The sequence below is a fragment of the Zychaea mexicana genome (assembly GCF_025766255.1).
Source record: "Zychaea mexicana strain RSA 1403 chromosome Unknown BDB00scaffold_30, whole genome shotgun sequence".
Taxonomy (NCBI): Eukaryota; Fungi; Mucoromycota; class Mucoromycetes; order Mucorales; family Lichtheimiaceae; genus Zychaea; species Zychaea mexicana.
Genome location: NW_026516693.1, coordinates 235,968 through 263,333, shown reverse-complemented (window position 1 = coordinate 263,333; position 27,366 = coordinate 235,968). Strand labels below are relative to the sequence as shown.

The 27,366-nt window shown below is 43.6% G+C and overlaps 9 protein-coding genes across 9 annotated transcripts; 2 read left to right on the top strand and 7 right to left on the bottom strand.

Moving 5' to 3' along the window:
- The first annotated feature begins 1,943 nt into the window (after positions 1-1,943).
- BDB00DRAFT_336819 (uncharacterized protein) lies at positions 1,944-3,488 on the top strand. The gene is made up of 6 exons (XM_053116994.1): positions 1,944-1,945; positions 2,026-2,158; positions 2,230-2,458; positions 2,608-2,840; positions 2,916-3,058; positions 3,139-3,488. The coding sequence occupies exons 2-6, from the start codon at positions 2,104-2,106 to the stop codon at positions 3,337-3,339; spliced, it is 861 nt and encodes a 286-aa protein (XP_052980443.1). The 5' UTR covers positions 1,944-1,945; positions 2,026-2,103; the 3' UTR covers positions 3,340-3,488.
- Positions 3,489-3,652: 164 nt separating this feature from the next.
- BDB00DRAFT_787391 (uncharacterized protein) lies at positions 3,653-4,608 on the bottom strand (the record flags this gene model as incomplete). Its single annotated transcript, XM_053120696.1, has 5 exons — positions 3,653-3,669; positions 3,745-3,781; positions 3,983-4,030; positions 4,305-4,447; positions 4,524-4,608. The coding sequence occupies 5 exons, from the start codon at positions 4,606-4,608 to the stop codon at positions 3,653-3,655; spliced, it is 330 nt and encodes a 109-aa protein (XP_052980442.1).
- Positions 4,609-6,407: 1,799 nt separating this feature from the next.
- On the top strand, positions 6,408-8,255 carry BDB00DRAFT_787390 (uncharacterized protein; the record flags this gene model as incomplete). Its single annotated transcript, XM_053120695.1, has 7 exons — positions 6,408-6,482; positions 6,625-6,629; positions 7,323-7,453; positions 7,573-7,638; positions 7,772-7,861; positions 7,916-7,995; positions 8,178-8,255. The coding sequence occupies 7 exons, from the start codon at positions 6,408-6,410 to the stop codon at positions 8,253-8,255; spliced, it is 525 nt and encodes a 174-aa protein (XP_052980441.1).
- Positions 8,256-9,025: 770 nt separating this feature from the next.
- On the bottom strand, positions 9,026-11,428 carry BDB00DRAFT_762385 (uncharacterized protein; the record flags this gene model as incomplete). Its single annotated transcript, XM_053119328.1, has 4 exons — positions 9,026-10,096; positions 10,195-10,633; positions 10,717-10,990; positions 11,122-11,428. The coding sequence occupies 4 exons, from the start codon at positions 11,426-11,428 to the stop codon at positions 9,026-9,028; spliced, it is 2,091 nt and encodes a 696-aa protein (XP_052980440.1).
- A 1,852-nt stretch (positions 11,429-13,280) lies between these two features.
- BDB00DRAFT_819957 (uncharacterized protein) lies at positions 13,281-17,197 on the bottom strand. Its single transcript, XM_053123271.1, has 10 exons — positions 16,651-17,197; positions 16,422-16,562; positions 16,295-16,350; positions 16,166-16,211; positions 15,804-16,091; positions 15,522-15,711; positions 15,148-15,451; positions 14,697-15,066; positions 14,453-14,608; positions 13,281-14,364 (listed from the first exon to the last, which is right to left on the bottom strand). Exons 1-10 carry the CDS (start codon positions 17,053-17,055, stop codon positions 13,411-13,413), a joined length of 2,910 nt encoding a protein of 969 aa, XP_052980439.1. The 5' UTR covers positions 17,056-17,197; the 3' UTR covers positions 13,281-13,410.
- A 702-nt stretch (positions 17,198-17,899) lies between these two features.
- Positions 17,900-19,311, bottom strand: BDB00DRAFT_819945 (Fibrillarin-domain-containing protein). Its single transcript, XM_053123270.1, has one exon. The coding sequence runs from the start codon at positions 19,263-19,265 to the stop codon at positions 18,240-18,242; it is 1,026 nt and encodes a 341-aa protein (XP_052980438.1). The 5' UTR covers positions 19,266-19,311; the 3' UTR covers positions 17,900-18,239.
- A 1,457-nt stretch (positions 19,312-20,768) lies between these two features.
- BDB00DRAFT_974697 (trehalase) lies at positions 20,769-23,164 on the bottom strand. Its single transcript, XM_053129904.1, has 4 exons — positions 22,946-23,164; positions 22,523-22,860; positions 22,307-22,413; positions 20,769-22,213 (listed from the first exon to the last, which is right to left on the bottom strand). The coding sequence occupies exons 1-4, from the start codon at positions 23,135-23,137 to the stop codon at positions 21,039-21,041; spliced, it is 1,812 nt and encodes a 603-aa protein (XP_052980437.1). The 5' UTR covers positions 23,138-23,164; the 3' UTR covers positions 20,769-21,038.
- A 691-nt stretch (positions 23,165-23,855) lies between these two features.
- BDB00DRAFT_819937 (uncharacterized protein) lies at positions 23,856-25,476 on the bottom strand. Its single transcript, XM_053123269.1, has 7 exons — positions 24,941-25,476; positions 24,819-24,869; positions 24,631-24,750; positions 24,536-24,549; positions 24,417-24,464; positions 24,170-24,323; positions 23,856-24,065 (listed from the first exon to the last, which is right to left on the bottom strand). The coding sequence occupies exons 1-7, from the start codon at positions 25,423-25,425 to the stop codon at positions 23,939-23,941; spliced, it is 999 nt and encodes a 332-aa protein (XP_052980436.1). The 5' UTR covers positions 25,426-25,476; the 3' UTR covers positions 23,856-23,938.
- A 132-nt stretch (positions 25,477-25,608) lies between these two features.
- BDB00DRAFT_819936 (chorismate mutase) lies at positions 25,609-27,101 on the bottom strand. Its single transcript, XM_053123268.1, has 5 exons — positions 26,791-27,101; positions 26,570-26,698; positions 26,484-26,505; positions 26,159-26,388; positions 25,609-25,976 (listed from the first exon to the last, which is right to left on the bottom strand). The coding sequence occupies exons 1-5, from the start codon at positions 26,870-26,872 to the stop codon at positions 25,654-25,656; spliced, it is 786 nt and encodes a 261-aa protein (XP_052980435.1). The 5' UTR covers positions 26,873-27,101; the 3' UTR covers positions 25,609-25,653.
- Positions 27,102-27,366: the final 265 nt, after the last annotated feature.

Genomic DNA, 27,366 nt, shown 5'->3' with positions numbered 1-27,366 from the left:
GAAGACCGAGCTGAAGAAAAAAGCTACAGGGCCAGCAGCAACAGAGCTCAAGGAGTTATAAGATAAACTGCACTCGTTTACCGGTGATATTAAGAATTTACAAAAAGCCCTGGGACAAGCATGGGCTACTAGTGAGCGCGGTATCAACATGTTGTCAAAACAATTTGGTCAGCTTCATTTGCACCTAAACATTTGATTCGAACGTTTCTGGCTGGCAGATGATCTTTATTTGGGTGTGTCAAATATGAAAATGCTGCAATTCATATACGAATTAGAGGTTCTACGTATGAAAAACGAATTCCCGGAGTCGAATATTATAGGTCTCCCTTAGTGAATAACTAATGGCTCCATGGCAAAAAGTGAAATGGGCTCAAGCGAATAACTAGTAGCCCAACGCGAAAAAGGACTTGGTCCTATATGAAAAAAGGTCCGCCCACAGGCGAATCCGAGCTGAGTCTGATCGCAAAAAACGCACTGCCAGAGCACGAAAAATAGGGTGTCCACAAGCGAAAATAAGCTTGTCCACAAACAATTTTCATAAGCAAAAATTGCCCACTCCCCAAAGCTAGAAACCCGCTCATCCACAGGCAAAAAAGAAGCTTGGGCCTGTAGACGTTTTGAACGCAAAATCCGGTATCATGTGCAACAGCTGTTGTCCCTGCGGTCACGTAATTTGTTGATTGTAGTGGTTTCGGTAGCTCTTATCCAATTTTTGAGGTCCCGCTATAAAGAAATAAGAGCCGACTTCTACTGAGCGTGCTGCGCATGCTTCTTCTTCGTGTCAAAACCATAGCAACAAATCGTTGAATCCTTAGTGTCAATTACCAGAACCATTAGCGACAATTACCATAACCATAGCAACAATTCGTTCAATACTTAGCGACACTTATCGAAATTATGGATAACAACTACCAAGGATACACTGGTACGGACCGGGAAAGAGGAGCATAAGAACCGAAGAATGAAGCTCACGACGTATGTTGCTTATTTGCAAATGATAGAGCTATGTGGCTACGTTGCTGGTGCTGATACACCAACGCTAGCAGGCTTTGTGGACAAGAATAAAGCACAGATAGGTGCCTGGAGTCAATCGACTAAAGACTGGACTGGAATGGCAAGCGTGTGGTCGCGTCGATTTGTCCACAGCGTTAAGTATTTGCGCCCACATATTGAAACAAAGTAAGTACGGTATAAATAATAGTCAAGTCTTTGTTAAACTTTCTGAACGCCTATCATTTTAGCACACGCTGCGATCCACTTATTTGGCAAGAAATCCTCGCTCTTGTAAGTTTTCAGCAGTCAGCAACACATTTTTCGTTTTCTGCATAAACACACCACGCACAGAGAGAGAGAGAGAGAGAGAGAGAGAGAGAGAGAGAGAGGTTAAGAAGAGAGTATGATACTAACGCGTAATGTTTTTTTGACCAGCGTGTTGCAAAGGTAAAGTATCACGTTGAAGCAGTAAAAACAGCAACGGCAGCAGCAGAACCGGCCAATGAGGCTATTCGAAGCGTCCTTCTTGTTGGTTCTTCCGCGACAACAAAAGAGTAAGTGCGAAATGCAATGTGTTGCTGCCACAAATTAGTTGATACTTCCCGACAGTTATAATAACAACATATTCATGTAGAGTTCCTGATGACGACCTTGAATCCGCCAAATCATTACCTAGTATCGATGAAAATCCGAAGAAGCTATACAAAGACCGGTTTGAAGTGTTTCCCTTGGACCTTGACCGAGAAATCAAAGATCGTGCTGATCGGGTAAAAGAAAAAGCAATTCTTTCATTTCAAACGTATTGACAGATAGATATACTAACTGCGTTGCAATCATTAAAGTGGATCGCTTCAAACAATGTCGATATAACCAAGTTGCTCGAGGCCTATCAAAAAAGATCTATTAGCGAAAACAAAAAAACAAACAAAACCATTAGCAATATTCGAGCATTGTAAGTAGCTTTTTTATTATTGCTCGATCATTATTGTTTTCGTTTTAGCGTACCTTTGACTATATGATATTCTTACATAGGAGCCTCTGTTGCATCTTTTTCTTCGGCCTCAAGGAATCGGTGGTAACCGTCAAGGAAGACGAATTGCTTCGCAACCAATGCAAGCCAGATTTACCAAGTGTGTTGCCAACGTGGGCGAGCGATATCGAACAGGTATGAAATTCATTGAATATGACTATATTGAATTAAAGTCTAGTTACTGACGCATCTACAGCTGTCACAAGACAAAGAAACAGACAGCTGGGATATAAAGCAAAGAATACACGAATATCAGGCAGCCGCAATCGAGAGCAGAGACTTCGTGGCATCGGTTTTTGTTGATGTTCTGAACAGTTTCGTTGGTGTTCCCTCAGCATGCGATAACAATATCGTAGAGGACACATTGGTACATACGTACCTACACGCCCCACTGCACGCACTTTTTGTCAAGGATGCACCGTTCGGCCATAAATGGTAAGTCGTACTTAGATAGTAGAGATATCAAGTCTCTGTGGTTTTTTGCGTTTTCCAAAAGAATCACTGGAACGTAGACTTCGATATATCTTTCACTACCAAGGCTGACAAGTGTATACTATATTTCTCTTCTTTTTTTTTTGGAAAAGGGCAAACGCTGTGCTGGAATCCTCCCGAGATTCCCCCAACCAGCTGTTCCCTGATTTCACCGCCTACAAACGTGCTTCCGGTCGCACGTACGATTTGTTCGTTGTCGAGGTTAAGCGACCAACCTCCAGCAAATCGGATTTTATAAAAATGGGTATCATGCTTCGCGGCATGATTGACAAGCTAGTTGAACTCAGCGTGCCCAACCCGACAGTATGCGGATTGATCGTGAAAGGTAGCACTTTAAATGTATTTATCTAGTGCGGATTGGTCTTCGCGTCAATTTATTAACAATATTTCTGTACCATAGGTTTCAAGTGTACAACGTACCGATTAGACCTCAAAGCAAAGCATGTGTACAGAATGGTCGAATTGCAAGAATTCCTTCTGCCACAAGAAAGCTATCAAGTAGGCTGCTTGCCGACTTGTATCCAAGCGTTGGGGCAAGTTAAGGTAAAACAAAGATCCTGATCCATGTTCGCTATACACTGTATACCGCTCCAGCTAATATTATCGATTTAACCAATTCATAGGAGATCCTGGCGCAAACAGCCAAGAACATCAATGATTGCGACCAACTCCTCAATAACGGAAATGTTCTTAAAAATCGCACGCCCATTGATTGGATTGTAAAAACACAAGCTTCTTCCACGAAAGAAAAAAAGAACACAAAAAGCAAGGGCAAAGGACCAGCAAGAAGCACATCGTCTTTGGGACAAAAAAGAAAGCGATAATTATTGATCATCAAACACTTATACCCCCATCCTTTCTCCTATAATCAAAGCAATTCTTCATTTTTATTACATCGTTTAAAATCAATGTTTGTATTCTCTCCTTTCTGCCGCTGCAGTTGCAGTTGCTGTTGTATCAGTTCCACTTGTTCCATTCTTCGTTGTCCAACGAGCCATTCACTTAAAGACAATGCCTTGTGTCTCTGCTATTCCTTATTGATCTAGGATTTGATCTATGAATTTCGGTTCGAAATCCATGACCGTGAGTCCTGGTAGTTCGTGGGGAGATTCATAAGTCATTATGAAACAAATAGCCTTACATCATTTCGTGATCTATATGATGCCTCTCCATATATACTGCACACATGTAATTCATCAATATATTACGAAAGAAAGAAAAAAACTTACAGTAGAATTCGCTACAGATTTTCTTAACGCGCCATATCTATACAGATAATATCGCATTTAACGTTAGCACAGAGCTTGAACTGCGCATTGTGTGATGTTAATACCGACAATGGCAAAGGGATACCTGATTCTAGAAGAAGTGTTTGCATTGGGTTAATAAAAAGGACAAGAGCTTCTGGATAATCAAATCAAAAGTAGAGTAGCAACAATGATGCAAGTAGGACAAGAATTTTCTTACCAGCTTACCAGGATACCGGATGTCGTGAGCTTGAAAAGGTGCGTTGAGCTGAATCCGTGTGTGTCGTTGCATAATAGACAAGATCATCGAGGCCCTGGAGTCCCATGCCACGGAAATCAGTTGCTGGATCATAACCCTGGAACCCGATCTTACATGATAAGTTCGATATATTTTTGAAAACTGTTCTTTTTTTGAGGAGTTGGTCGCAATCCGATGTTTTTGGCTGTTTGCGCCAGGATCTCCTATGAATTGGTTAAATCGATAATATTAGCTGGAGCGGTATACAGTGTATAGCGAACATGGATCAGGATCTTTGTTTTACCTTAACTTGCCCCAACGCTTGGATACAAGTCGGCAAGCAGCCTACTTGATAGCTTTCTTGTGGCAGAAGGAATTCTTGCAATTCGACCATTCTGTACACATGCTTTGCTTTGAGGTCTAATCGGTACGTTGTACACTTGAAACCTATGGTACAGAAATATTGTTAATAAATTGACGCGAAGACCAAATCCGCACTAGATAAATACATTTAAAGTGCTACCTTTCACGATCAATCCGCATACTGTCGGGTTGGGCACGCTGAGTTCAACTAGCTTGTTAATCATGCCGCGAAGCATGACACCCATCTTAATATAATTCAATTTGCTCGAGCTTGGTGCTTAACCTCGACAACGAACAAATCATATGTGCGACCGGAAGCACGTTTGTAGGCGGTGAAATCAGGGAACAGCTGGTTTGGGGAATCTCGGAGGATTCCAGCACGGCGTTTGCCTTGTCAGCCTTGGTAGTGAGAGCTATATGAGGGTTTAAGCTCCAGTGGTTCTTTCGGAAAACACAAAAAAGAAACAGAAGCTTGATATCTCTACTATGTATCTAACTACAACTTACCATCTGTGGCCGAATGGTGCATCCTTGACAAATGTAGTGTGTGTAACGAGGCGTGTAGGCTGTACAAATGTGTCTTTCTGCTTTTGATCGCGGCTGCCTGATATCCATGTAACGCTTGCTTTATATCCCAGCTGTCTGTTTCTTTGTCTTGTGATAGCTGTAGATGCGTCAGTAACTAGATTTTGATTCAATATAGTCATATTCAATGATCTTCATACCTGTTCAATCTCACTCGCCCACGTTGGCAACACACTTGGTAACTTTGGCTTGCACTGATTGCGAAGCACTTCCGTCTTCCTCGACAGTTACCACCAATTCCTAGAGATGTTTACGATTTACAGTTACGACGTATGGTATCACTCGCTCTACCAGATGCTGACCCCAATCTTGTTCATGCTGTTTTTCTGGTGATAGCGTTTCCGCAAACTGCTGAAGCTCATCAAAATCACGGTCCACGTTGGCTTTTCACGCCAGCAGCAAGTTGAAACCAGCATGATGTAATTAAAAAGATCAACACGTGTGTTTTCATGTTTCATCACCGTAATAAACCAAAGGCGGCACCTACCTGCAGCAATATGGTTTGATAGATGTCGACACTACTAGGTACTTCCTTACCATCATAGTACCCTTTTATGCGTTCGCTGCTGTCCGTTTTGATACCAAAGCCATATCACCCTAAGACAAGCATTTTAAGACCACAATCTATAACTTGTAATACCATCCCTCCCATTCAATTGACAATAAATAACTAACCTTGACCTGCCAAACCGTGGATTAACTAAGACCAACTAGACCAAGTAGACCAACTAGACTGACTTGTTGTCACCTAAAATAAAGCCAAAGATTATAAACTATTCCTGGTCATTCTTTTGATGGCGTTTTGACCGGATAAGTGCTTCTTTTTTAGCCTAATGTCAATATATTTTATCCGCTTTATCGATTGAGCTTTATGGTTTCACCTTGCCATGTAGACCATGTGTATTGGTCTGACTTTATTTACGTACTGCCATCGAGGTCTTATTTTTTTATGGGACTTGTATGTATTCTATATGAGGCGCCTCAATAGGGTTATTAAGTCGCACAACGAAGAAAAAGAATGTATTACGGGCTGGTAAGCTACGTTGATCGCTCGCGCTCTTCCTTTGCATTTTTGCTACAGTATCCAACTCGTACGACACGAAAAGCCTAATCATCGTACAGCTGACCACATCCTCCTCCAGCTAACATTGCCCAAAGGATCTCACAAAAAAAGCACGGCAGCGAGAATCGGGCCTTGTTGATAAGGGAGCTCCATCATTTGCAGCCCTATATGCACAAAGATGAAACTTTTATGAGTGCTTAGAAAACTCATTCCAAATAATTCAGACATAGCTACTTCGTTACCGTACTCTAACCGTAGCTGGTTGGGTCCGCCAGAACAAGGCGTATTCTTTGACAAGTGAATCTAGTGTGACCCAGGTGAACTTGTCAAAACGAATGCCCTAACTTTGTTTTGGTGTCGTTAGTACCGGTTTTTTAAGTAATCTCAGGTAAGGCAATGTATGGCCCGCTCGATGAAATGCTGTTGCTGTTGGAGGCCTATAAAATGGTGTACGATGATGGTGATGGGATGGTATGTATGTTGATGGCTACTCATCCACACAACGAATTTCGTAAACGATGTATGATATGCATTGTTAATCCGGTGCCCGCTGTGGCCGTCGCACGGTGAAAAAAGCCATTGCACATTCGAGTGCTACATACCCCTGATATAGGAAAGGTGCGTCGACGACGTTTCTTGGTTATTTTATCAAAGGACTCCAAACTTGATAATGTTGCCACGTATCAAAAAAATTTTCGAAACCAACTAAAAGGGACAAAAGACATGCTCCAGTTGCGACTGTCCGTGCACATTTCCCGCCCACTAGATAATTGTGGTCCCAATGATGAGTTGTCTGTTGTTTAATCGTCCGTTTCAATCCATTCTTCTTCAATTTTAGCTCCTTTGGATCACGTTTCTATCATGCAATTGTACTCGGTGATCAGGCTGCGAAGTCGATATTATCTATTGTAGCCGATCGTTCTTCCCGTTCGACGACGTATTATTTTGACTATTACCAGCAATACTTATATGTTCGACAGGCTCAACTAGCGTATGTATGAAGCTATTATTATGTGTCCCTTGTACTAATGATCAAATGTTGTTACGGCTATTAGTCGTTGCAAAAGCAGCTGTTATACACGCACCATACACTGTCATACCTAATTTTAATCCGGGAAAATAATAAAATAAAGGAAAAGAGGCTGTAAAAGGATGCAGCTTCGTTTTGCTTTTGTTCTATATATTTGTACGCAAAGGAGAAGAAATTCTTCATGCACTACTGTAACACTTGCATAATGGCTCATTAAGCAGTGACTTTACACGCTGAAGAGATAGTTTTTTAATAAATGCTCTACTTAAGCAACCCCTTAGTGACTCTTCTGGAAAGCCAAAGCTCGTTACCACCCAACGGGTTCTCTATCAGATCCTTAAAAATCAGAAACTACCTATGTCCTATTTAAAATCAGAAAGCCTGTCAGACTCCCCAAGTGTACTAGCTGTTGGTATATAGTTTTTAGGTACTACTACACACTACACTGCAAATGACGTCATGACATCAATATATTACTTATATATATAATTAAAAGCATGTGGACATTCAGTTTTTTTTTGGTTACTGTAGGTGCTATGCACACTCCTGCGGTATTGTGTATCGATCAGATGATCCTTTCTTTAGCCCCTCTTGAAGGTAGATGGAGTTGGTTTATTTCTCTATCATATCTGGAAAATCAAAATGCTATGTTCAGAACCATTCATTGAAAAGTACTGCTTTACTATCACATTTACTACGACTTGAAATAATAAAACGTCATGATACGTAGTGAACTTTTGTCGCATGAATTTCTACCCGCCTATTTTGAATACCGGTAAAGTACCAGAAGAGCTAGTCGTTACAAAATTATCCTTTAAACGTAATAAAAAAATATATCGATCAAAGTGCCATATACTCATTTTCAAATTTATAGAGAATACAAAGATAGTGGCGAGTGCAACAAGAACTAGATTTTATCAACGTTACTGCATTTACTGTATATTTCGGATTATTGTAAGTTGAAGAAAACAATTTAAACAGGCAGAAACCTGTATAAACTGCACAGATTCTTCACTCAACACGAGTCTGATATACGACTCATTGTAGTTGATAAAGCAGCATGGTGCAGCATTTGTTATTGTCGAAAATCTGTACTGTTAGTGTATGTTTACCTATTATGACAGCCATAATTGCAGCTTTATCAAGCTTTGCTGCTGCGACAAAGTGACAAGCAATTGCACGTAGGGCTTGTCAGAAGACTGTTTCTTTCCTAGACTACGCTTCCGACAATGTGTAAACGGGTAAAAGTTGAGGTCAAGACTTTCTAAGAAGTGCTTGGTACGACTAGTGCCGATGGCAGATTTCGGTGCTTTCACGCTGACCAAACTATGTGATTTTACAAACAATCAATATCGTCTAGATACAGTATGTATACACCTACTGCGTAAAACCAACCGTCCCCTCTATCTTACCAATAGCTATCGGATATCAACACGTTAAAATAATAGGTACCAGGTGAATGTATGTCACGTATCGACGAGCGGGGTATGCTTCTTTACTAAGCCTATATATATTCCACGGAACATTAGTCTGGAAGCCACAGGCCGGTATAATGTCTAATAATTCCATGAATCCTACATTAATCTAGTTGAAGACTGAAATTTTAAATTGTATTTGGAAATCAAGCTTGTACACATATGAAAGATACAAGTAATCATGCACTGCTAAATATTCCGTCATTCACATTGTATGTCATTTACTAAGTTATAATGGTAGTTCATGTAAATGAAAGAGCTAGTTTTGACCTCATTAAATGTGTGGAGTGCACATCTTCATTTACTGAGCTGGAGTGAAACAGAAAACGAGTAAATACGGCCATAAACAATTTTGTACAAAATCAAGAGCGTCATTTTATTTCGTTTTGAGAGATAGCGAGATATTACAAACTAAGATACAGAATTGGGTACAACAAACAAAGAGAATGCAGTGATCTTTGTCAAAGGAGAAAAGAGCAGAGGAAAGAAAAGATAAAGAAAAGTAATATTTAGTCGAGGTCAGCATCGTCCTCCTCCTCAACAAAGTCATCATAATGACCGTTGAGAACATTCAAGGCATTGTTAACCACAACAGCAGCACGCTCTTCCATTTCACGAATGGTAGCTGGGTTTTTCATGTGCATGGCTTCATGGATAGCGGGGAACACCTGAACATCATAGCCGTTCCACATGGCGGGTGCATAGATGATATGTCTGTACCACTCACGACCAGGCAAGCCTTGAGGATCAATAAAGGCACGCTCCATTTGAGTAAGATGCTCGTTCGACTTACGAACATGCTTACGGAGCTTCTTGTTGTGCTTGCCCTTGTCGATCTTGTGCTGGTACTTCCGCAGTTTCTTTTCAAGCTTAATACATCGGTCTTGAAGCGCAGCTACAGCTGCTGAGAGTTCGGGCAATGCAAGACAGCCTTGCAAGTTGCTGATGTGTGCGGAATAGCGGGCGATTTCGTTAGAGTAATCCAAGGGATGCATGGGCAACAGCCAGTCAGTCGACAAGCGCATCACCAACAAGCCCCAGATGCGGACCATGGTGCGATGATATTCAAAGGTCGGATCGCCAAAGTTCTCCATCCAGTAGATAGAGTCGTAGTTGCTGTGCGAAACACCATAGTCGCCCTTGAACTTTAGGTTCAGGCTGCTGATGCCAACATGATCTTGGAAGGCAACAAAATCAGAGCCGGCGCCGAGTGGTTTGGCCATAGGGAAGGCAAGTTCGTCAGGTTCCATGCCCTTGCCGGCGGTTTCCTTTTGATGCCGTGCTTTCCAGGCTTCAAAGACGGTTTTGCTTGTGTGTGGGTCGATCACTTCGTCAGTGATCTCGTACAGAAGTTGCATCAGCAGAGGCGAGGATTGAGCATCAAAGTTAGGACCAGTGACAGCGGTGTCGACATTAATGTACGCCACAGCCTCTTCGGAAAGCCAGTCCTTGTGATCCTCGACCCATTCAGTGCTACCGACGGTGCCAAATTCTTCGGCATCCCAAGAAGCAACAATGATGGTACGGCGTGGTTGCCAGCCTTGTTCGAGCATGATACCAAGGACACGGACTAATTCAAGCTATACAAAAGCAAAATTGTGACAATTTAGGGCAAACAAAATACAGAAGATTCTTTTTCTTTTACACAAAACAAGCTTAGATCAATTCTTAATCTTACCATGACAGCGGAGCCAGAGGAAGGGTCGGCAGCACCATAGCCCCATGCATCACGATGGTTACCGATGATAATGGCACGGTTGGGTTCTTCGCTGCCCTGAATACGACCAACGACATTCCAGATAGGTGCGATCTTGTATTCGTTCAGGTTGACCATGTTCACCTTGGCTTCGCTGGGACCACTGTAGTAGTTGACGCCAACCAGACCGCCTTGCCATCCGGACTGCTCGGATCGCAAGCCAAAGGTTTCAGTTGCCTTGAGAAGAGGCTTGGCATCTGACCAGGAGATCGGAAGCGATGGGATGCGTGGCAATGCACGGGCTTGCTCCATTTCCAAACGCGTGGCATTTTCGGTAGCAGCATAGCCGGGAGTCAAGGGATCGCCAGGATAGACAGAAAGATAGTGGACAGTGCCCCGTTCAACAGATGAAGCCGAGCGCCTGAATTACATGTATGCAAAGGTTATTTAGAGCCTATCATCTTTGAATACGGAGATTGCACAGAGCACGTGGTTATTATTTACCAAGGGCCGTTAGGATAAGCTAGGGCAGGAACGCCGTCGTCGGTTTCCTTATTGGCCGGTCCGTCATCGGAAGGATCCGAGTACAAGAGGACGCCACTGCAGCCAAACATCTCAGCTGCTCTGATCTTGAGGCCACGTGAGACCATGCCGTTGCGAATCAAAGCAATAGTGTCGGTGAAGTTCAATCCTTGTGATGATAAAAAGTTAAAGTCTTCCAGGCGACCATAGTGGACATAGACAACGTGCCCAGTGACATTGCCATCAGCCGAGTAAGCTATTTAATATTCAGCAAAACAAAGTATAGAATTTAACAAGTGAGTTAAAAAAAGCTGCTGTGATCTGTGGTTGATGTTCTTGTACATAAAGTCATGTGTGCGCTTGATAACAGAAAACAAAAGTGCATACCATGGAAGGTAGGAATGCGGCCATCACGTTGGGTGGCATCTTCAGCCACTGGCGTCTCCTGAAGCTTAGCCTCGTACAACAGTTCTTGTGGACCATCGACGATCGCCAATCGGCGCTTGATAGGGTAGTTCATAAGAGGATAGTAAGTTTCAATCTGGGTGTCTTCGATGCCGAATTCAATAAACTTGTCGCGAGTCCACACTGCTTGAGCCTGGTCGTTAGCTGAGCCAGCAAGATGCGTGACAGAGGCATAGTGATGGAAGTATTCACGGATATATTGGCTAGATGGAAGACCTTTCAATAGCATTTTGATGTCTTCCATTGGCATTGCTGTCATTTTCATAAAAAAATATAAAATATAATATGTTAATGTATACCATGACTACATCATCAGGAAAAGACAAGAGAGCAAAAATAGAAAACATACTGCTCTGTGAAAAGTTGACCATTGTAAAAAATCGGCTAACAAAGAGGCCGGCGGATACAAGCATCGCCAAGATGACACCAAGCTTGAGTGCCTTGGACATGCCAGAAGACGTTGACCGATGGTAGTAGCCCTTTTCGTGCAGCAATGGCTCGTTCGTGTGATCATTCGTGCCATGGCCGGTCAACTGAGTGTACCAAAGTTTGAATCGTTCCAACATGACAGCATTATGCTGCTGCTGTTGCTGGTGATCAATGCCACTGTTCGAGCTGTCGACACCGTCGTACTGCGGTATTTGTGTATACCCTTTACGCATAATATCTCTGTTTTTATAATACAAAGAAGCGAAGAAACGAAAAAGGTTTGAGAATGGGATTTCTTTTATATAGTTGCAAGTTAAAATAGGTTATATATCTTCTTTTTTGTGTTTATTATAACATACAATATATACCTCATCAGATGACTTGGTCAAAGTGTTTGACATCCAGCAACACTGTTTGTTGTCAAACTCTCTCTATTTCTCTCTGACGCTCACTCCTTTCCCTTTTGCATTAGACTGCAACAAGAAAAATAGAAAATGTAAACAGTGCCATCATAGGACTTCAGCCGGGAACTCGCATAATCAAAACCATAACAACAGAACATACGTACACAACAACACATGGTTCCACGCTAAATGCCAGATGTACATGCAACTTACCTGCTTTCACCAAGTAACATGAGGTAACCACCATCAAGCTACGTAGAAATGTGTTTACGTGAAGTCACTGAACAGTAGCAGAGTATAGGCTTTTATGGAACATTGTCACTGAAAGCGACCTTCAAAAAAATTATCTAAAGCGTAGTAACCTACTACATAGTAGGTTAAGTTGCTTTGACATCTGCGGTATAGTATGCAGTAATGTGGTACGATAACGAAAACTTACAGCTCGGAATGCCATTCATTTCAACCCCTCAACTGTTTATCCTATCTCTTTTTACATCCAAACATACGCATATAATGCTGGACAGGGTAACCCGCGTTTCAAAAACGGTATGGTGTAGTATAACAAAGAATGTAAGCCGGCGGGTTCGAGGCCATCAACAACAGCAACAACAACAATAGCGCACCATGTGAGTTCCTTCTTTCAAACAGCAGAGCACAAGACACCATGTGAGTTGCAGAAAAAGAATAGCGGAACCTTTGTTTATGAGTGACGACGACGACAAAGCAATCCTAGATTATATAAAACCTTGTTATAATCGATCCCTTCCCTTTTCTTTGTTTCTTTTATAACCACCGAATCTTCGCTTAAAGAATTGTTTACGTCAACATTACTTGCTTCCTGTTACAAGTCATGTTTTTCAAGTTTCGATTCTCTTTTGTTTTTGTTTTTGTTGCACAACGCATACACACACACACACACGCACACATATTGTTCTCGCCGCGCCTCTGCTGGCCGACAGTGATGTACATATTATGCATCTTCTTTCTGTCTATCAAAAGATGCAGAAGCATTAACTGGACACTCGTACATGACATCGATTGTTTGCATTTCTCTGTACTTACTATAATGTTTTATTTTCACTCTTGCAAATCACGGATACGAGCAAAAAATAAGCTTTTTTTAGGGTACGAAGACAATAGCCGCTTATTAACGTTCAATGAATTGTTTGTTTCTTCTTTTAATATAATCACTACTAACCGTTGTGTTTTAACCCTCTAACTCTCTCTCACGCTCTCAATTGGGTTTTGCAGCGAATGAGCTTGTTCCTGCGAAATGTTCAGATAGAATTGCTAGTTTATTATTGTTTAATGATTGAGACTAGGGAAAATAAGAAGTAGCTATCAAGTACAAATGTGATGGGGAAATACAAAAGTTATCTCAAACTTCCTTAGCAACAGCTCGGTTATTGCGTGCCTCTGAATTAAATCCTTCCTTGACGTTATCCACGCGCTGCCTAACAATGTCTGCACCCCACGTAGCCTTGCGCAAGACACGATACTTGCTCACCCTGGGGTTCTTATTCAATCCATACATCTCTCTTGTGTACTCATCTGCACTATCTTCCTCATCCGAGACAACTGTTGACGCTGTATCCGAGTTCATTGATCCTCGATTGTTTTCGTTTCCATTAGTTACACTGTCATCTGGCTCGGTCTGCTCTCCATGTCCGCCTCCTTGCTCGCGCACCCAATGCTGAGCCTTGGCCTTCATCTTCTCGCTATGGAACGGGTCCGCGCCAACCATGTCCATGTTGAACGACCGCAGGTGTGTATGCACAGGTGAAAATCCAGGGACTATCTTGACACGCAAGGTAGCTTGACCATTCGGCCCTTCAGTATCCCATGGATCTTCGTTGCGGTTGGATTCTTTGCTGTGTTCAGAAATCGATCTCTGTAGGCCCACTTCCACATCTTGCCATTCATTATCTGGAATTTGCTTGAGCCATATACGACCTGTAGCCTTGTGGCCACCCATAGAGCCTTGCGAGATATGCACATACAATGCAGATCGATAGCGCATGATCAGTGGGAAGAACAAGTGATTGTCCATCCATGAAATTTCGCCAGGCTCGATATCACGTGCTCTCAGGTGCTTCTCAATGCCTGGATCGACGTTGACTGCTAACGTGGCTCGTGTCACGCTCTTGCGAGTAGCGTCCAATGTGCCTGATAGGTTCCGAAGCCGAACGCTATCGACAATCAAAGTCCCAACATCAGCTCCACGAAGTTCGCGCGGCAATGTAAGGCGTACAGGCTTGTATTTGAGTGTCACCAATACTTTGCCGAATCCGACACCGCTTGCCAGAGGAAACCACGCTTGACCTTCTTTGTACTATCAAGCAAGAGCAATAATAAGGCATAAATTTTCTTTCTTTCTCATTGACAACATTCCATCACACTAAATAAATATACAGGCGTACCTCACTGCTTTCCTTGTCTTCAAACAGATCTGGCAAGTTAAACGATTTGAGACCAATGACAGGGTCGCGTTCCAAGTCGAGCGATGCTTTCGCAGAGATACGAATGGTGGTGGAGTCGAAATCTTTGATAAAGTGCTCAGAAACTGCATTCCAGTGCTACATTAATATATATTTGTATCGTCTACAGTTAGTAATTTACTCACTATTGAGAGAAGTCTCAACCTTTTATAACATAACAGCTTACCGGACTCGGATTTCGAAGCTTGGTTCTGGTTTGATAAACCTTGCTATCATTCAGATAAAGACATGCATAAGGGCTGACCACCTGATCCGCATTGTAAGGATGCTTGAGATCTTCGTCGACAAGCGATCCAGCTTCGCCGATTTCCAAATCCATGCCTTGGCGGATGAAAACAGAAAGTATACCACTCTTGTGCCCAGGATTCACAAAAACGCTTTGTTCATCGGGCTCTCTTTCTTTTGCGGCGGTAGTCTCTCCTTCTGTTTCCTGGATCGCTTCCTTCTTTTGTGTGCGATATTTGGGATGAAAACTAATTTTGCAGTTGACCTTCATCTTGCATTCTTCTAGTGGCTTTCCATCCAAAGGAGCCCAACTATTTGAACGGGAGTTAGTTGATTTTGAAGAAAAGTGATAAAAAAAGGGATGGAAACAAGAAAGAATGCGTTACACTAACCCATCAAACGCTACGCGTTCCTCTTGACACCATTCGGTGACATTTCCAAGTCTATCAATCTTGCTTTGAAGGATTTCTTTGGCAGGCATCGAAAAGGAACCCCACATGTCGTCGAACTTGACTTTGTCAGCATCCCACACTTTGATATCAACATTGGTGTCCGCTGAGATGTCATCTCCGCCTACCAATACATAGAGAACTTCATTCCAGCACGGATCTGTATCGTTGGTTAGTACGCGAGTAGTCGATCTACTGCGTTGCGGCTGATTACTCAGCGACAGGGTAGCATAGGAGTCTTCGATTTCTGCATATTTATCCAATAAATGCATCAGATACCGATCTACCATTGTTTTCTCTCTATATAGAGCCCATACCTTGGAAACGGAGCACGGATGGATCTGCCTCAGCACCTCGGATTTCGACTCGGACAACACCTAAAGCAGAAGTATCTTGTGCTATAGCACCCATCAATTGCTGGATGTCGACCGTCATACTCTTTGGATCAACCATATCCGCCAGCCCAATTCGAATGCCCTCGTTGACTAGCATTTTGAACATCGGAAGCTATAGCAACTATAAGTAAGCGCGTCATGTACTTGGATTTTTTTAAAATGCGTGGGTGCAATAACAGTGATGATAACAGGAAAAATACTTACATGCATCAGATTCACGTGTTTCGAAATAGGCATAACAGCTGTTTCGATGGTGGGTAGACTTGTGAATGCAACGGTAAGTTTGGATACAAATGGAAGTTCAGGACCTGTAACAAGCTTGAACCGCATTTTGCCAGATAAGGCCGTGAGTTCGCCACGAACATTGATGGGTGAAGTGACACCTGTTTGGATCGCTACAGAAACACCAGGAGGCGATGGCTCAATACGTCCACGCTCTTGTGATAGTGAGGCTGCTGGGTGTTGATGAAAACTGAAAGAAGCTTCGCCAAACTATGTAGTAAACAATTGCATAAGAATCTATATATTCGCACACGGGGTTTTCTTTTTTTTTTCTTTCAACTTACTATGCTCTCTTCTGAATGGCCGGGTAAAGGAGGAAATACGCGGATGCTAAAACGATTGGGAAAATGCCTTCCTGAGTACATTTTTCTGTCCCAAATACCACATCTTGCTACCATAGTCTTTTTTCTTACGTCTGAACGCGAGGAGCTTGCGCACCGATATCGAGGTCATAGATTGATATTCCTTTCTGTATGTAAGATCGAAATCGAAATCGTTAATTCCCATTCTTATTTACTGGAATATATCTGTTTTGCTTACAATAAATCCTGGAGCGACGCTCTGGATATTATCTTCAATCATGGATTGAACGGCCGTAAAGAATTCTCGATCGATACTTCGCCAAATCTTCTCAATAATAAAGTTCAACCATTCGACCGTTTCGCCTTCGGATGTATACAGCTTTTGAGACAAAATATGTGGCAGAATTGACGTTTAATCAACGCTTTTAAACACACGGTCTATGAAAAAAGAATAAGGCTAAACTTACCGATTCGACCTCTTTTTGCTTATCCAACTGCCAATCCAAATCCCTTCGGGGCTGTGTACCAAAAATCCAGTAGCCTACACCACCCAGGGCGACAGCAGCTATAGCCAGTATCACGCTAAATCCAAACTTGCCCAACAGAAAACTGATCGCACAAACACCACCAATATATTGAAACGCAGTGAATTCAAGTTGTCGAATGAGTTTTGCTGGCTCTGTCGCACGATCTTTGGCAATCATGTTTATAGACGATTTTCTGTTGAGTTTTTGGATTGACGGACGGCGGCGGCGACGACGGCCACCACCAGAGCTAATGGTGCTGTTACTGGCAATACTTGCCGCGTCATCGTCGTCGATGTTTTTGGCAGCGATATAGGAACTTAATCGTCGTTCGCGATCGTAACCCATTGGGTCTTTTGAGGAAGACGGTACTCCTGGAATGTGCGAAAGACCACCTAATTCTTGGGCTTGCACATGGTTTTTATTCTCTGCATTTTGTTTAAAAGTAACCGTGTGAGCTTAATAAAATTCATGCGAGGAAACGCTGTTGTATTACGACACATACCTTTGTCACGAACGATTTCCTTCTCCGGTCGTCGATTGACGTCCATGGTGGCAGGCGGTGGTGGCTGTACCGGTTGTTGCTGCTCATTCACCATGCTATCTGTTGTGGCTATGTCCTTGCCATGCTGTTTTTCACTTTTGCCTTCGTCCTTATCACCAGCCTTTCCGTGCAGTCGGCCGATTTCTTCAAGGTTTTCCTGTTGTTGTTGTGGACTGGTGTGGATGCCTGCAGTATTGGCGCGTCCTAGCTTGGGGTTGACGTTGCGATCTGTTGTTGTCTTCTGGCCAGGCAGGGGCGCTGCTATTTCAGCTGCTGCTGACATTGTTGTGAAAGCTTGTTAAGAAGAAATAATGACAGAAAAGAATCAAGGTAAAGAGCCGTAAAGAAAAGTGTCGAGCACCAAAGACATGGGCTTTTTCTTTCTTGGCTTTACCCATGCGTTTGCTGTATTGCTGTCAAGGTACACCCCAGATATCATCACCATTATGTCATATTTTAATACGGAAAATCGGCAAGAACTTCACTTCAGTTATGGAAATGCTATTTAATGACGCCATATTGTGTACCTATATCATAAGCAGTGCAGTAACTATTACATATGAATGGTATCTAGTCGCATTAGCACTTTATGGGTACGGACCACATTACACCACATGGAAGATACTAAGTGAAACATAAAAAATGCACGTGAAACCTTTCAAATAACAGTAATGCTGTCGTCTTGGCAGAATACTGACATTTTCAAACATGAAGAGTACTTTTTAATGCAGATCGTTACAAAAAACAAAAGGGAAACCAGTACTAGTTTTCGCAAAGAACATTACAGCATGTAACAGACAGAATACTTGAAGGGAAGACTAGTAGTATTATGGTTTTATATACAGAATAGGTCGTTGAAAAGAAAAACAGAATGTGTGTGAATCATGCAAAAAAGAGGAGAGAGGCAAGGCAAGGCAGAAAGAGAAAGAGAAAGAGAAGAGCGACAGTGATAATTAAGAAAAGACAGAAAAAAATGGATTGCAGCTTTTTAGGCATTGCGGTTGTATTGACCAACAACAACGGCGTGATCTCTTTCGTAAGGCTCCAGTGTCAGCTGTTCTTGGGGCTTGACACGTTCTTCTTGAAGCTTCTTGACTTCACGAGCAAAGACAGTAGCAGCATCGACCGTCGAATCGATACACGATGCCTTGATGGAAATCACAATGTGACCGCCGTTTCGCAAAAAGTGGTGAGCGTTCAAGGTGATGATACGGGCTTGATCGGGCTGAGCAACATCGGCGAAGATGACATCGACCATGGGCACGAGCATACGGTACTTTTGAGGCTGACGGGCATCCTCGATGATAGGAACGACGTTGGTGCGCTTTTTGGACATGTTGATCAAGTCACGGCCAGAACGATGCGAGAATTCGACGGCGTAAACGGCACCTTGTGGGCCAACGATATCGGCAACGTGTGAGACTGAAGTACCTGAAGCAGCACCCAAGTACAACACCTTTTTGCCGGGTGCAATGTGGATATGGTCGACACCACCAAGCACAGCAGCAGCGAGCTTACTGCGGAAGGGATTCCATACACGATATTCAATCTTGGTGCCTTCGGGGCCGTCAACAGAAATACGCTTTTCGCCATATACGGATTCGCCGGGAACCAAGTTCTTTGTCACCAACAGATCTTCTTTGCCGCGGGCAATGAAGATGCCTTCATGACGATGGGGTTCAATGATAACCTTGTTGCCGCCCTTGGCACCGCCCATGGCACCGCCACGACCTCCACGGCCACCACGGCCGCCACCTCGAGGACCACCACGGCCTTTGCTGATACCACCACGGCCGCCACGATCGCCACCGAAACCACCACGGCCGCCGCCACGACCTCCACGATCGCCACCAAAGCCGCCACGGCCTCCACCGCGGCCTCCACGATCGCCACCAAAACCGCCACGGCCTCCACCACGGCCACCTCGTCCGCCGCCGAAGCCCCCACGGCCGCCTCCACGATCGCCGCCGAAACCTCCACGGCCACCTCGTCCGCCACGATTATCGAATGCCATGGTAAATGTGTATATAAGAGTTTTTTGAAGGGTTACAAGGTTAAGAGAAAATGAAATTTCCACAAGAAAAAAAAAATTAGGCAGACCGAAATTTTTCAAAGCCACCGGCGTGATTACCCAATTTGGGTCTAAACCAATAGGTGCGGACGTTGTCATGGAGATGCTCTCTCGGTTGCTTAATTTGAATTTCATGTCAGGGCAGGATCGAGTAACCATGCAAAGACCACCTTTCGGAGACTACCAGATAGCACGGATATCGCGTTTGCATTCTTCTAGTAAAAGTCGGCATATACATCATGTCATTATATATATATCCGCGTTTATTGCACAACACTAGCGATAATTAGGATGTCTGTCCCCGATTAATTGTTCACCGCCATACTTGATCAACACTTGCTGCCTTTTTTTCAGAATCCATCTTATCTCATCTTTTGTTGATACGGCTCAACATGACACAAAGTGTCAGAACAAGGAGGATGCTTGCACCCGTGCAGCCTAAAGCAATCGCATGGCCGATGAGATACCGAGGAGGGTCAAAATAGGCCTGTCCGCCAATCGTGTTTCCCGCAGCCTCTGCCTTGAAAAGAATGCTGCTCGTCGGGTTGAGCCTGAAAAGTTGTCACCGCACCATGCATTTATAACAGGAGTATCAACCGCCTAGAATAGTAAATATTAGCGACGGGGTTCTCTTCCTTTTTTTTTATCCCCACTTTGATACATGATGAGAAAATAGCCAAACTCGTTAAACAGGTGTACTCCAGGCAGAATATATGCGCGCTGACAATATCTCACCTGATGATCTCACCCATTATATCCTCAAAATTTGACTATGTATTAGCATAAAACATGATTCTCGATGATGCTACATACTAATAACAAAACTTGCATAAAGACTCTTACAGTTCTTTACTTGGAGCTGATGTGTCACACACATCATTTGGCTACGCCATTGACAACAACACGGAAACAAAAACAAAAGAATATCTGCGACTTATCGTATAACATATAGAGCGTTGCCATGGATATAGCAAAGCTGTCGTTGTTGTTACCACTCATGCGAGAATACTTACTTAACGAAACACGTATGCAAAGGTGTAGCACTAGATACCATTGATCAGACAGATTGGCTACGCTCACACTATGGGACAGCGTCCGACGATACCCAAGCGTGCGATATGCTACAATTAGCGCAGGGATGTGGCGGTGAGCAATGATTCGATAAGCGATTCCAGTTATCATTAACCGATTCTTGAGGCAGCATGCCACATTTTTTAGCAGTATACGGCGTAATGGAAACGTCCGCTTTGTTTATCCACTACGCTTACACAGTGGATTGTCAATCCTTCTCGGGCCGTGCAGCCGAAACTTTGGCGCAATCTCTCGAGCAAATTAAATCCATGTGGCTAGTGTTTATTATGCTTTTCAATGTGATGAAAGTGTCATTTTTTGATAAATAAATTCTATTACGCTGATGATGTTATGACTCGTCACAAGAGCTTTATCCAACTATGTATCAACCTTTGCAGTGTCTAAATCATGCCATGGGATCAGCAAAACTAATGGATGTTTATAAACAATAATGCTCTTGACATGTGACGCATGTCAGGCACAGCCCGTCCCCTCTCTTCCTTTAGGCGTAAAAGATGTGAACAAGCCAGCCATTTTTGTTTTAGATGATTGTTTAAAATATGGTTAACTACTGTTACTACTACATAGTATCTAGTATATCGTACACACTTATTACTTGCAAAAACACCAATTAGCATTACAATATTAAACGGGAAATACAAGGTCAGTTGGATCCATGCAATCAGGAGCAACCAGACCAGTAAACGTATCAAAAACCCAGAGGGCAATACCGTTTGTCCATCCAAATCCTGCCTGAACGACATATTCGCCACCTCCTCCAGCATCTCCAATTTCTTCGACATCGAACTTTTCAAACATATGTCCGTTGTCTGTTTGGTTGCTTAATTGCTGTAGCACACCCGGGACGGCGCCACCAGTCTTGTACCACGAGCAGAAAGCCGATGCAATGTATCGTTCCGCAAGAGTATATGCCAAACCAACCAGGCCATTATCCGGCTGCTTTAACCAGGAGTCAACGTTAAGCATAGCCTTCATTGCAATGTATTGCAGTGGCGGCCATCCATTTGGCAAATCCCACTGAAGGGTCGTATTGTAGACCGAAGTTGTCAAGATACCCGGATACTCTTCCAGCAACTCACGCGTCTTGTCAAACACACGAGACAATGTCTTTGGAGACCTTTTGATCTTGGAGGGTACAGCCCCGAGCCAGAACGGATACAAACATGCTGGGGTAAAGTCCTTGTCTAACGCGTTGGACGTCACATTATAGTCATAAAACGCAGCATCTTCTTCGTCCCAAAAGATGTGTTCGAGCGCTTCAAGTCGTTTCGCAGCTTGACGTTTGTAATACTTGGCCTTGCGCTTGCTGGCTCCGTCACACTGTGTATGCCACTCAGCGAGCGTCGACTCCATACCCCACAGCAGAGCATTCAAGTCAATGGGCACAATGTTGCGTGTGCTGAGTGAGCGCAAGATCTCAAGTGGATCGTTCGGATTATTGACCTTGGACTTTGTCCAACGACTCGTAAAGTCATAGCCTGATTCCGCACCGGTACTGAGGTCGGCATAAAGTGCAGGAATGTGTTCTGGAGAGGAAAAGTCGGCCAGCGTCGCCGTTTCGTAGTCCTCACGATAGGACTCAGGTCGCGGTGCCTCGTTAATGACGTTGTAGTGGTTCAGCACGTGACCGTCGACATGAATACTCTTATTCTTCATCCAAAACTCGTATTCCTTGTCCAATGTGGGCAGTGCCTCCTTGAGAAAATCGTCGTCGCCCGTTGCATTGTAGTAAGCTTTGACCATTTCTACCAAGAACGGAGGCTGCGACCGGTTCAGATAGTAAATTCGCGCGCCATTCGCTATAATTGAGCAATCCATATCGTTTGTTAATAACAAGTCCATGCTACTCCTTGATTCACCCCCGTATTATCATGCCAACTGTATAAACTTACGAATAAAGCCGTATTCTTCAATGTAATCTAAAAAGTTGAGAAGCATATCCTTGGCAACATCGTGTAGTTCACTGAGCAGTAGGCCACGGATCACAAAGTAACTATCCCTGTGAAATTCATGCAATAAAAATGGTGTCAGCTTCACAATAGACATATTTATCAGCGAGAAGGTTCGTTCACGACGTTTGTTTTTTTTTCTCAGCATATATAGCATACCAGTAGTAGAATTCTCTGAATCGTCCTCCAGGTACGACGAATGGGCGCTTGACCGGAAGTGTACTAGTCGCACAGCCCTCACAGAGGAAGGAGGTATCAAATTCAAATGTCAGTTTTGCCCAGTACTGATGGACTTGCGTGGCCCAGCCACGGTAGCTCTCATCGTCAATTTTTCCCAGTAACGGAATATTGTTGTCGATCGTGTAATTGACCGGCCTGACCTCGGTTCCTTCTTCCAAAAAATTATCGTCGACAAAGCTGCGAATGGCGTCGTCGGATGGGTTCTCTCCCAGTTCTTCAAACGCTGCCAGCACTTGATCGACCGGCCTAGATGTTGGCTGAGAAAGAAGAGGGCCATATCGCATTAGATCCCATATTTATGACATGCAATATGCATATTTACAAAAGAAACATGCATATTACCTTATCGACAAATGTTTTAGAGTCGGGATAGAGGGAAGCGAGCTGAACTATTCTTAGCAATGGTCCTTCGCAGTAGATGGGCGAGTCACAACGTTCTGGATAGGATACGTCGCCATTGTCTTGAGCCGCTGCCCGCAATGTCAGTAGCACTGCAGTGGATAGTAGCAGCAGCACACTGTTCAGATTCGGCATCTGATCGGATTATAAACAATACAGAAGAAGTAAAGCCCAAGAAGAAAGGGAAAAAAAAAAAACGAGACCTTATATAGGTTATGGGGATGCGGGTTCATGTTACACACGTCGGACGCTTGGGAAAAGGTGCGTCTCGGACACACACACGGATTTCTTTTTGCCACCAAAACCTCCTTGCCTCCATGTAGTCAATGCAGAGTATACGAGCGACATGCCATGCATAGATTATGCCTGCGTTTAGGTAATGAGGGAAGAGGCTGCGCCCTCTATCTCTCTTACTACTTTTGTAGGCTACTTTGCCGGCCTTGCACTGCATGCAACACACAGTCGCATATCTATCTAGCTATCTTTATGCACGTATATAATCCAGCACATGGGGCAGCTGTCCTATTTTTGCTTCTCTTTCCTTGCTGATTAACTGATAGAACACTGTGCAGGTAACCCATTGTCCACTTTGATGACAATGACGACAGAAACGAGCATTACGCACAACCCACCTCTTTTTTTTTCCTTTACTGTTGTTTCACCACGCACCCAGCCTGTAGATTCGCATGTCCTCATGACCTCGTGCGTTTCTAGCCTACTCTATACGCGTACTTATCATTCATACATCCATTCTCAGCATGATCATCATCATGTATTACACCAGGGTCAGTCCGGGAGCTATCACAGTTATGGAAATATGTCTTTTTTCCCCCCTTCTTTCTTCCCGTTGGCGGGAAAAAGAAGAACGTGGGATTATAAAAAAGATACCAAACAGTAAAGGTCTGCTCTAAGCTTGTTTATTCAATACCAACTCTTTCAACATAGTCGACCACTTGCAAAACAACGGGGACCAGAGTAGCCAACAAATCCAAGATATTGCAGATCAATATTATCTGCTTCGTATTCGGACCGGAGCAGTTTGACAAGTACGTATTTTGCAGATCTGGTTGCACAATTGGGCCAGAAGAAACACAGAATCAGTTTTTTATTGCGTTCCCCGAGATAGAACATCGATGACCATTATGGCTGCATGAAACGTTTCTTTACCTGTCGTTAATGGGAATTACCATTTGTTTTTCTTTGGAAAGTGTGAACCAAGCGACCGGATCCACTCCGTCGTCCTCAATGGTGCTGTATTGAGCCTTGTGTGCCATGTACTGTTCAAAATCTTCTTTCGTAAACTGATCAAATATGCGCGAGCCTAGAAAGAGTAATACGTGAATCTATTTTTCGCATGTAGAGCCCCTTGCATATCTGTTATGGTTTTCTTTTTTTTTTTTTTGGCTATACATACGTTCTACATCGATAGGATGTCGAGACATGAATATTACACCGTCTTTGCCTACACAATAATGAGATGTTTAGTTTTCGCGTAGCGGCAAGGTAGACAGGATAAAGAGGAAGGTGTCCTACATGGAGCCGTAAATCTTAAAGTGCAAAAGAAGGAGGCTAGTGAGTATTCCACGAACCGTTTTAAAGAGGACGCTATGAGTGATGATAACATTTACCCGTATTGAGGAGATTTGATGACAATATGCGTAACGACGCAACTCCTATCGCTTAGTATGCCGCTCTGCGCATAGCCATTATAACGAAGCAGCAGGTTGACCGTACCGCTCCTTCCCGAGCTATTCTTCTATTGTTAGCCTTACTGCCACTTTGCAGTTCCATATTTTTTTCTTTCCCTTCATGTTACCAGTAGACAGAATTGTCGTTACGCAAAACGTTTTCAACGCCGTACGTAGAGCTGTTGTGATAAATTGAGGTGCGGTGTTTCAATATTGACATTCTGTCATGCATAAACTTCTTATGTATTACCTGTATTGACCGCCATCATCCACAGCCACCTCGAAATCAAGCTCCAGATAGCTGCTGCTGCCTCCTTTACGTTTGGCACTCAATGGCAAGCCACAGGCCTCGGTTAGATCAACAGCCTTGTCGCCGGGGACACAGTTGTTGTGGCGCTGTATATATCGATTATAGCGAGTCATGTCAACAAAATACTCTTGCTGCTGTAGTCGCTCGCCTGGCTGTGGATTGAAGCGTCTTAATCGTGGGATGCGTGGAGGATGTCGCAGTGCCCGTTCTCGTAATAATGTCGATGTGCGTGGATAGGTATTCGTGTTTATTGGAGGTGGTAGTTGGGTAGGAGGAGGAGGAGGCGGCGGTGGTGGCGGTGGCGGCTCTGAAGGTGGACCGTCGTTGAATACCGGATCCAGCATCACTGGCGATAACGGCATCGGCAGCGATTCGTCAATAGCCGCACCTTCATAGTGATGTGGCGGAGATACTGCGGGTGACATTGTTCTATTAGGGTGTGTGTGTGTCGTTGAGAACCTTTGGCAAAATTAAATAAAGTAGTTCAAAAAAAAAAAAGAGAAGAGAAGAAAAAGATTCAGCGCATGAACTGCGTGTGTTTCTCAAAAAGGGAGAGCCAGAACACTCGTGGCGGCGGGGGCGGGGTAAATCAACAAGTGACTTTCACGCTATTTTTCAAAAAAAAAAAATGCACCGAGACAGACACCCCTTCTCTAGTTTATTTCAGATTTGTTGTATGCAAGGCCTCGTACGATTAAATAGTCCACCTCTACCTCCTTCGTCAGTGGGATCACCCAGCGCTCGTACAAGTCCACTACCAGTTGCACCGGAATGCGCAGATGTGTGTTGATCCCCTCCTGCTCTTGATCCAGTGTTTGGCCGTACACCAGCGCTTTGCGACGCAGTCGTTCAAGGAGCTTCTTCTCGACACTACGGTTGGTGAGCAGCTCGTTGATGGCTTCTCGATCGTTTGCGCGCGCAAGACGAGCGTATGCTTCGGGATCGGATCGGAACTTGCTTTCCGCAATGAATTTACCTTTTTCATTACCCGGCACGTGCGCACACACACACGCACAAACAAACGCAGAATGAGTATCAGATAGTATTTTCCCTGGATCTGCCCCTGTAGTTGCTGCTTCCAACAAACCAACAAACCAACAAATCAACAACATAACAAACAGACACCACTGGCTGGATAACAACCACAGCCATACATACCATAATGAACACGTCGGCTCAATGCTTGCATGCAGTCAATGTCCCGCGTGGCTGCACTACCATAGTTGGAGTCGTCTCTATCCTGACAAATCTCGGGAACGATGGAGTTGGTATAGATTTCGGTGATCTTGGAGTTTACGTTAATGTCGTTAGGGAACAAGAATTTTGGGAACTCGAGCGGTGGCAGGATCGGTTCAGGCAGGGGCGAGGTGAATGCATATTCATCTGGACTATTTTGCAGAACCATTCTATCACAGTAAGCCCTCCGAAGCTTTCTTTGTGCCCCTTCACCATAACTGACTGATCCGTTGGAGCTTTTACTTACCTGGTATATCTTCGTACTTTGGCTATATAAAAGGTAACACGTCAGAACTTTGGGGGAGGTTGTGTGGCTATCTATATCCTCCTTACCATGGACTCTTTCTGTCTCCCATAAAAAGTATTCGAGGAAGCTTCGGTCTCCCGTTGCTCCATTGAACTCCAAAGCACCTGGAACATAGATGCACTTGTTGAATGCAAACTGTGATCGTTCAATCAGGGCTGGGTGGGTTTGTGTGAGTCGTAGTTTGTTTCCAACCTTTTTGTGATCTCGAATATTTTTGAAAGTCAAAATCTCTATAGCTTTGTTTTACCAAAGATGATTGTATCTTCGAGTCGAATCAGCGTGCTGCGAAGCTTGTCAAGCGAGAACGGATCATCTGTAAAGTTACTCATGGCGATTCAAAAGTAGAAAAAAATGTAACCGATTCGAGCTGTTGTGTGCGGACCTCAACACGGGGCGGGCGAGAGAAATGGATATCGAATCAAAATCATTATCAGGTTGACTCATCTAAAAAGAGTGCTGCTGCTCTCGTTAACCTTATTATCCATGGACACTTTTTGACCGAGTATCATGCTTAATCATGACTTGATCACCGTCTTCAAATTCTTGACTTATCGAGCGGGAAAAGGGGTTATGCTTCACGGTTTGAAATGATGCTTGGTTTTGATATTAAAATCGTTCATGTGGTATCATATACAAACCAACGGGGTTACACAGGATCCATTCTGCTCAGTTCTCTCCGAATGTGCGATTAAGACAAACAGATCGCCACGGGCAGATGTTACCTGTTTACTACAGGATTCCAATTCTGTAAATTATGCGTAAATGATATGGTTGTTGCTATTTCGACTTGATGTTGAACAATATACACAAGAGTGTGGTTGTC

What these genes read in the sequence shown, in the direction of transcription:
- BDB00DRAFT_336819 (XM_053116994.1), top strand. Translation starts at nt 2,104, where the DNA reads ATGCAAGCCAGATTTACCAAGTGTGTTGCCAACGTGGGCGAGCGATAT. An exon ending in GGGCGAGCGATATCGAACAG is followed by an intron (nt 2,159 to 2,229) that starts GTATGAAATTCA and finishes AGCTGTCACAAG; the next exon opens with ACAAAGAAACAGACAGCTGG. An exon ending in AAGCGTTGGGGCAAGTTAAG is followed by an intron (nt 3,059 to 3,138) that starts GTAAAACAAAGA and finishes ACCAATTCATAG; the next exon opens with GAGATCCTGGCGCAAACAGC.
- BDB00DRAFT_819957 (XM_053123271.1), bottom strand. Translation starts at nt 17,055, where the DNA reads ATGGGTTACGATCGCGAACGACGATTAAGTTCCTATATCGCTGCCAAA. An exon ending in AACACGTGAATCTGATGCAT is followed by an intron (nt 15,712 to 15,803) that starts GTAAGTATTTTT and finishes TAGTTGCTATAG; the next exon opens with CTTCCGATGTTCAAAATGCT. An exon ending in AAGACAAGGAAAGCAGTGAG is followed by an intron (nt 14,365 to 14,452) that starts GTACGCCTGTAT and finishes CTTGCTTGATAG; the next exon opens with TACAAAGAAGGTCAAGCGTG.
- BDB00DRAFT_819945 (XM_053123270.1), bottom strand. Translation starts at nt 19,265, where the DNA reads ATGGCATTCGATAATCGTGGCGGACGAGGTGGCCGTGGAGGTTTCGGC.
- BDB00DRAFT_974697 (XM_053129904.1), bottom strand. Translation starts at nt 23,137, where the DNA reads ATGCCGAATCTGAACAGTGTGCTGCTGCTACTATCCACTGCAGTGCTA. An exon ending in CTAAAACATTTGTCGATAAG is followed by an intron (nt 22,861 to 22,945) that starts GTAATATGCATG and finishes CTTCTTTCTCAG; the next exon opens with CCAACATCTAGGCCGGTCGA. An exon ending in TGAAGAATACGGCTTTATTC is followed by an intron (nt 22,214 to 22,306) that starts GTAAGTTTATAC and finishes GCTCAATTATAG; the next exon opens with CGAATGGCGCGCGAATTTAC.
- BDB00DRAFT_819937 (XM_053123269.1), bottom strand. Translation starts at nt 25,425, where the DNA reads ATGTCACCCGCAGTATCTCCGCCACATCACTATGAAGGTGCGGCTATT. An exon ending in GATGATGGCGGTCAATACAG is followed by an intron (nt 24,870 to 24,940) that starts GTAATACATAAG and finishes TTATCACAACAG; the next exon opens with CTCTACGTACGGCGTTGAAA. An exon ending in AACGACAATTCTGTCTACTG is followed by an intron (nt 24,751 to 24,818) that starts GTAACATGAAGG and finishes ATAGAAGAATAG; the next exon opens with CTCGGGAAGGAGCGGTACGG.
- BDB00DRAFT_819936 (XM_053123268.1), bottom strand. Translation starts at nt 26,872, where the DNA reads ATGAGTAACTTTACAGATGATCCGTTCTCGCTTGACAAGCTTCGCAGC. An exon ending in CGAAGATACAATCATCTTTG is followed by an intron (nt 26,699 to 26,790) that starts GTAAAACAAAGC and finishes AAACCCACCCAG; the next exon opens with CCCTGATTGAACGATCACAG. An exon ending in GAGCCGACGTGTTCATTATG is followed by an intron (nt 25,977 to 26,158) that starts GTATGTATGGCT and finishes GTAATGAAAAAG; the next exon opens with GTAAATTCATTGCGGAAAGC.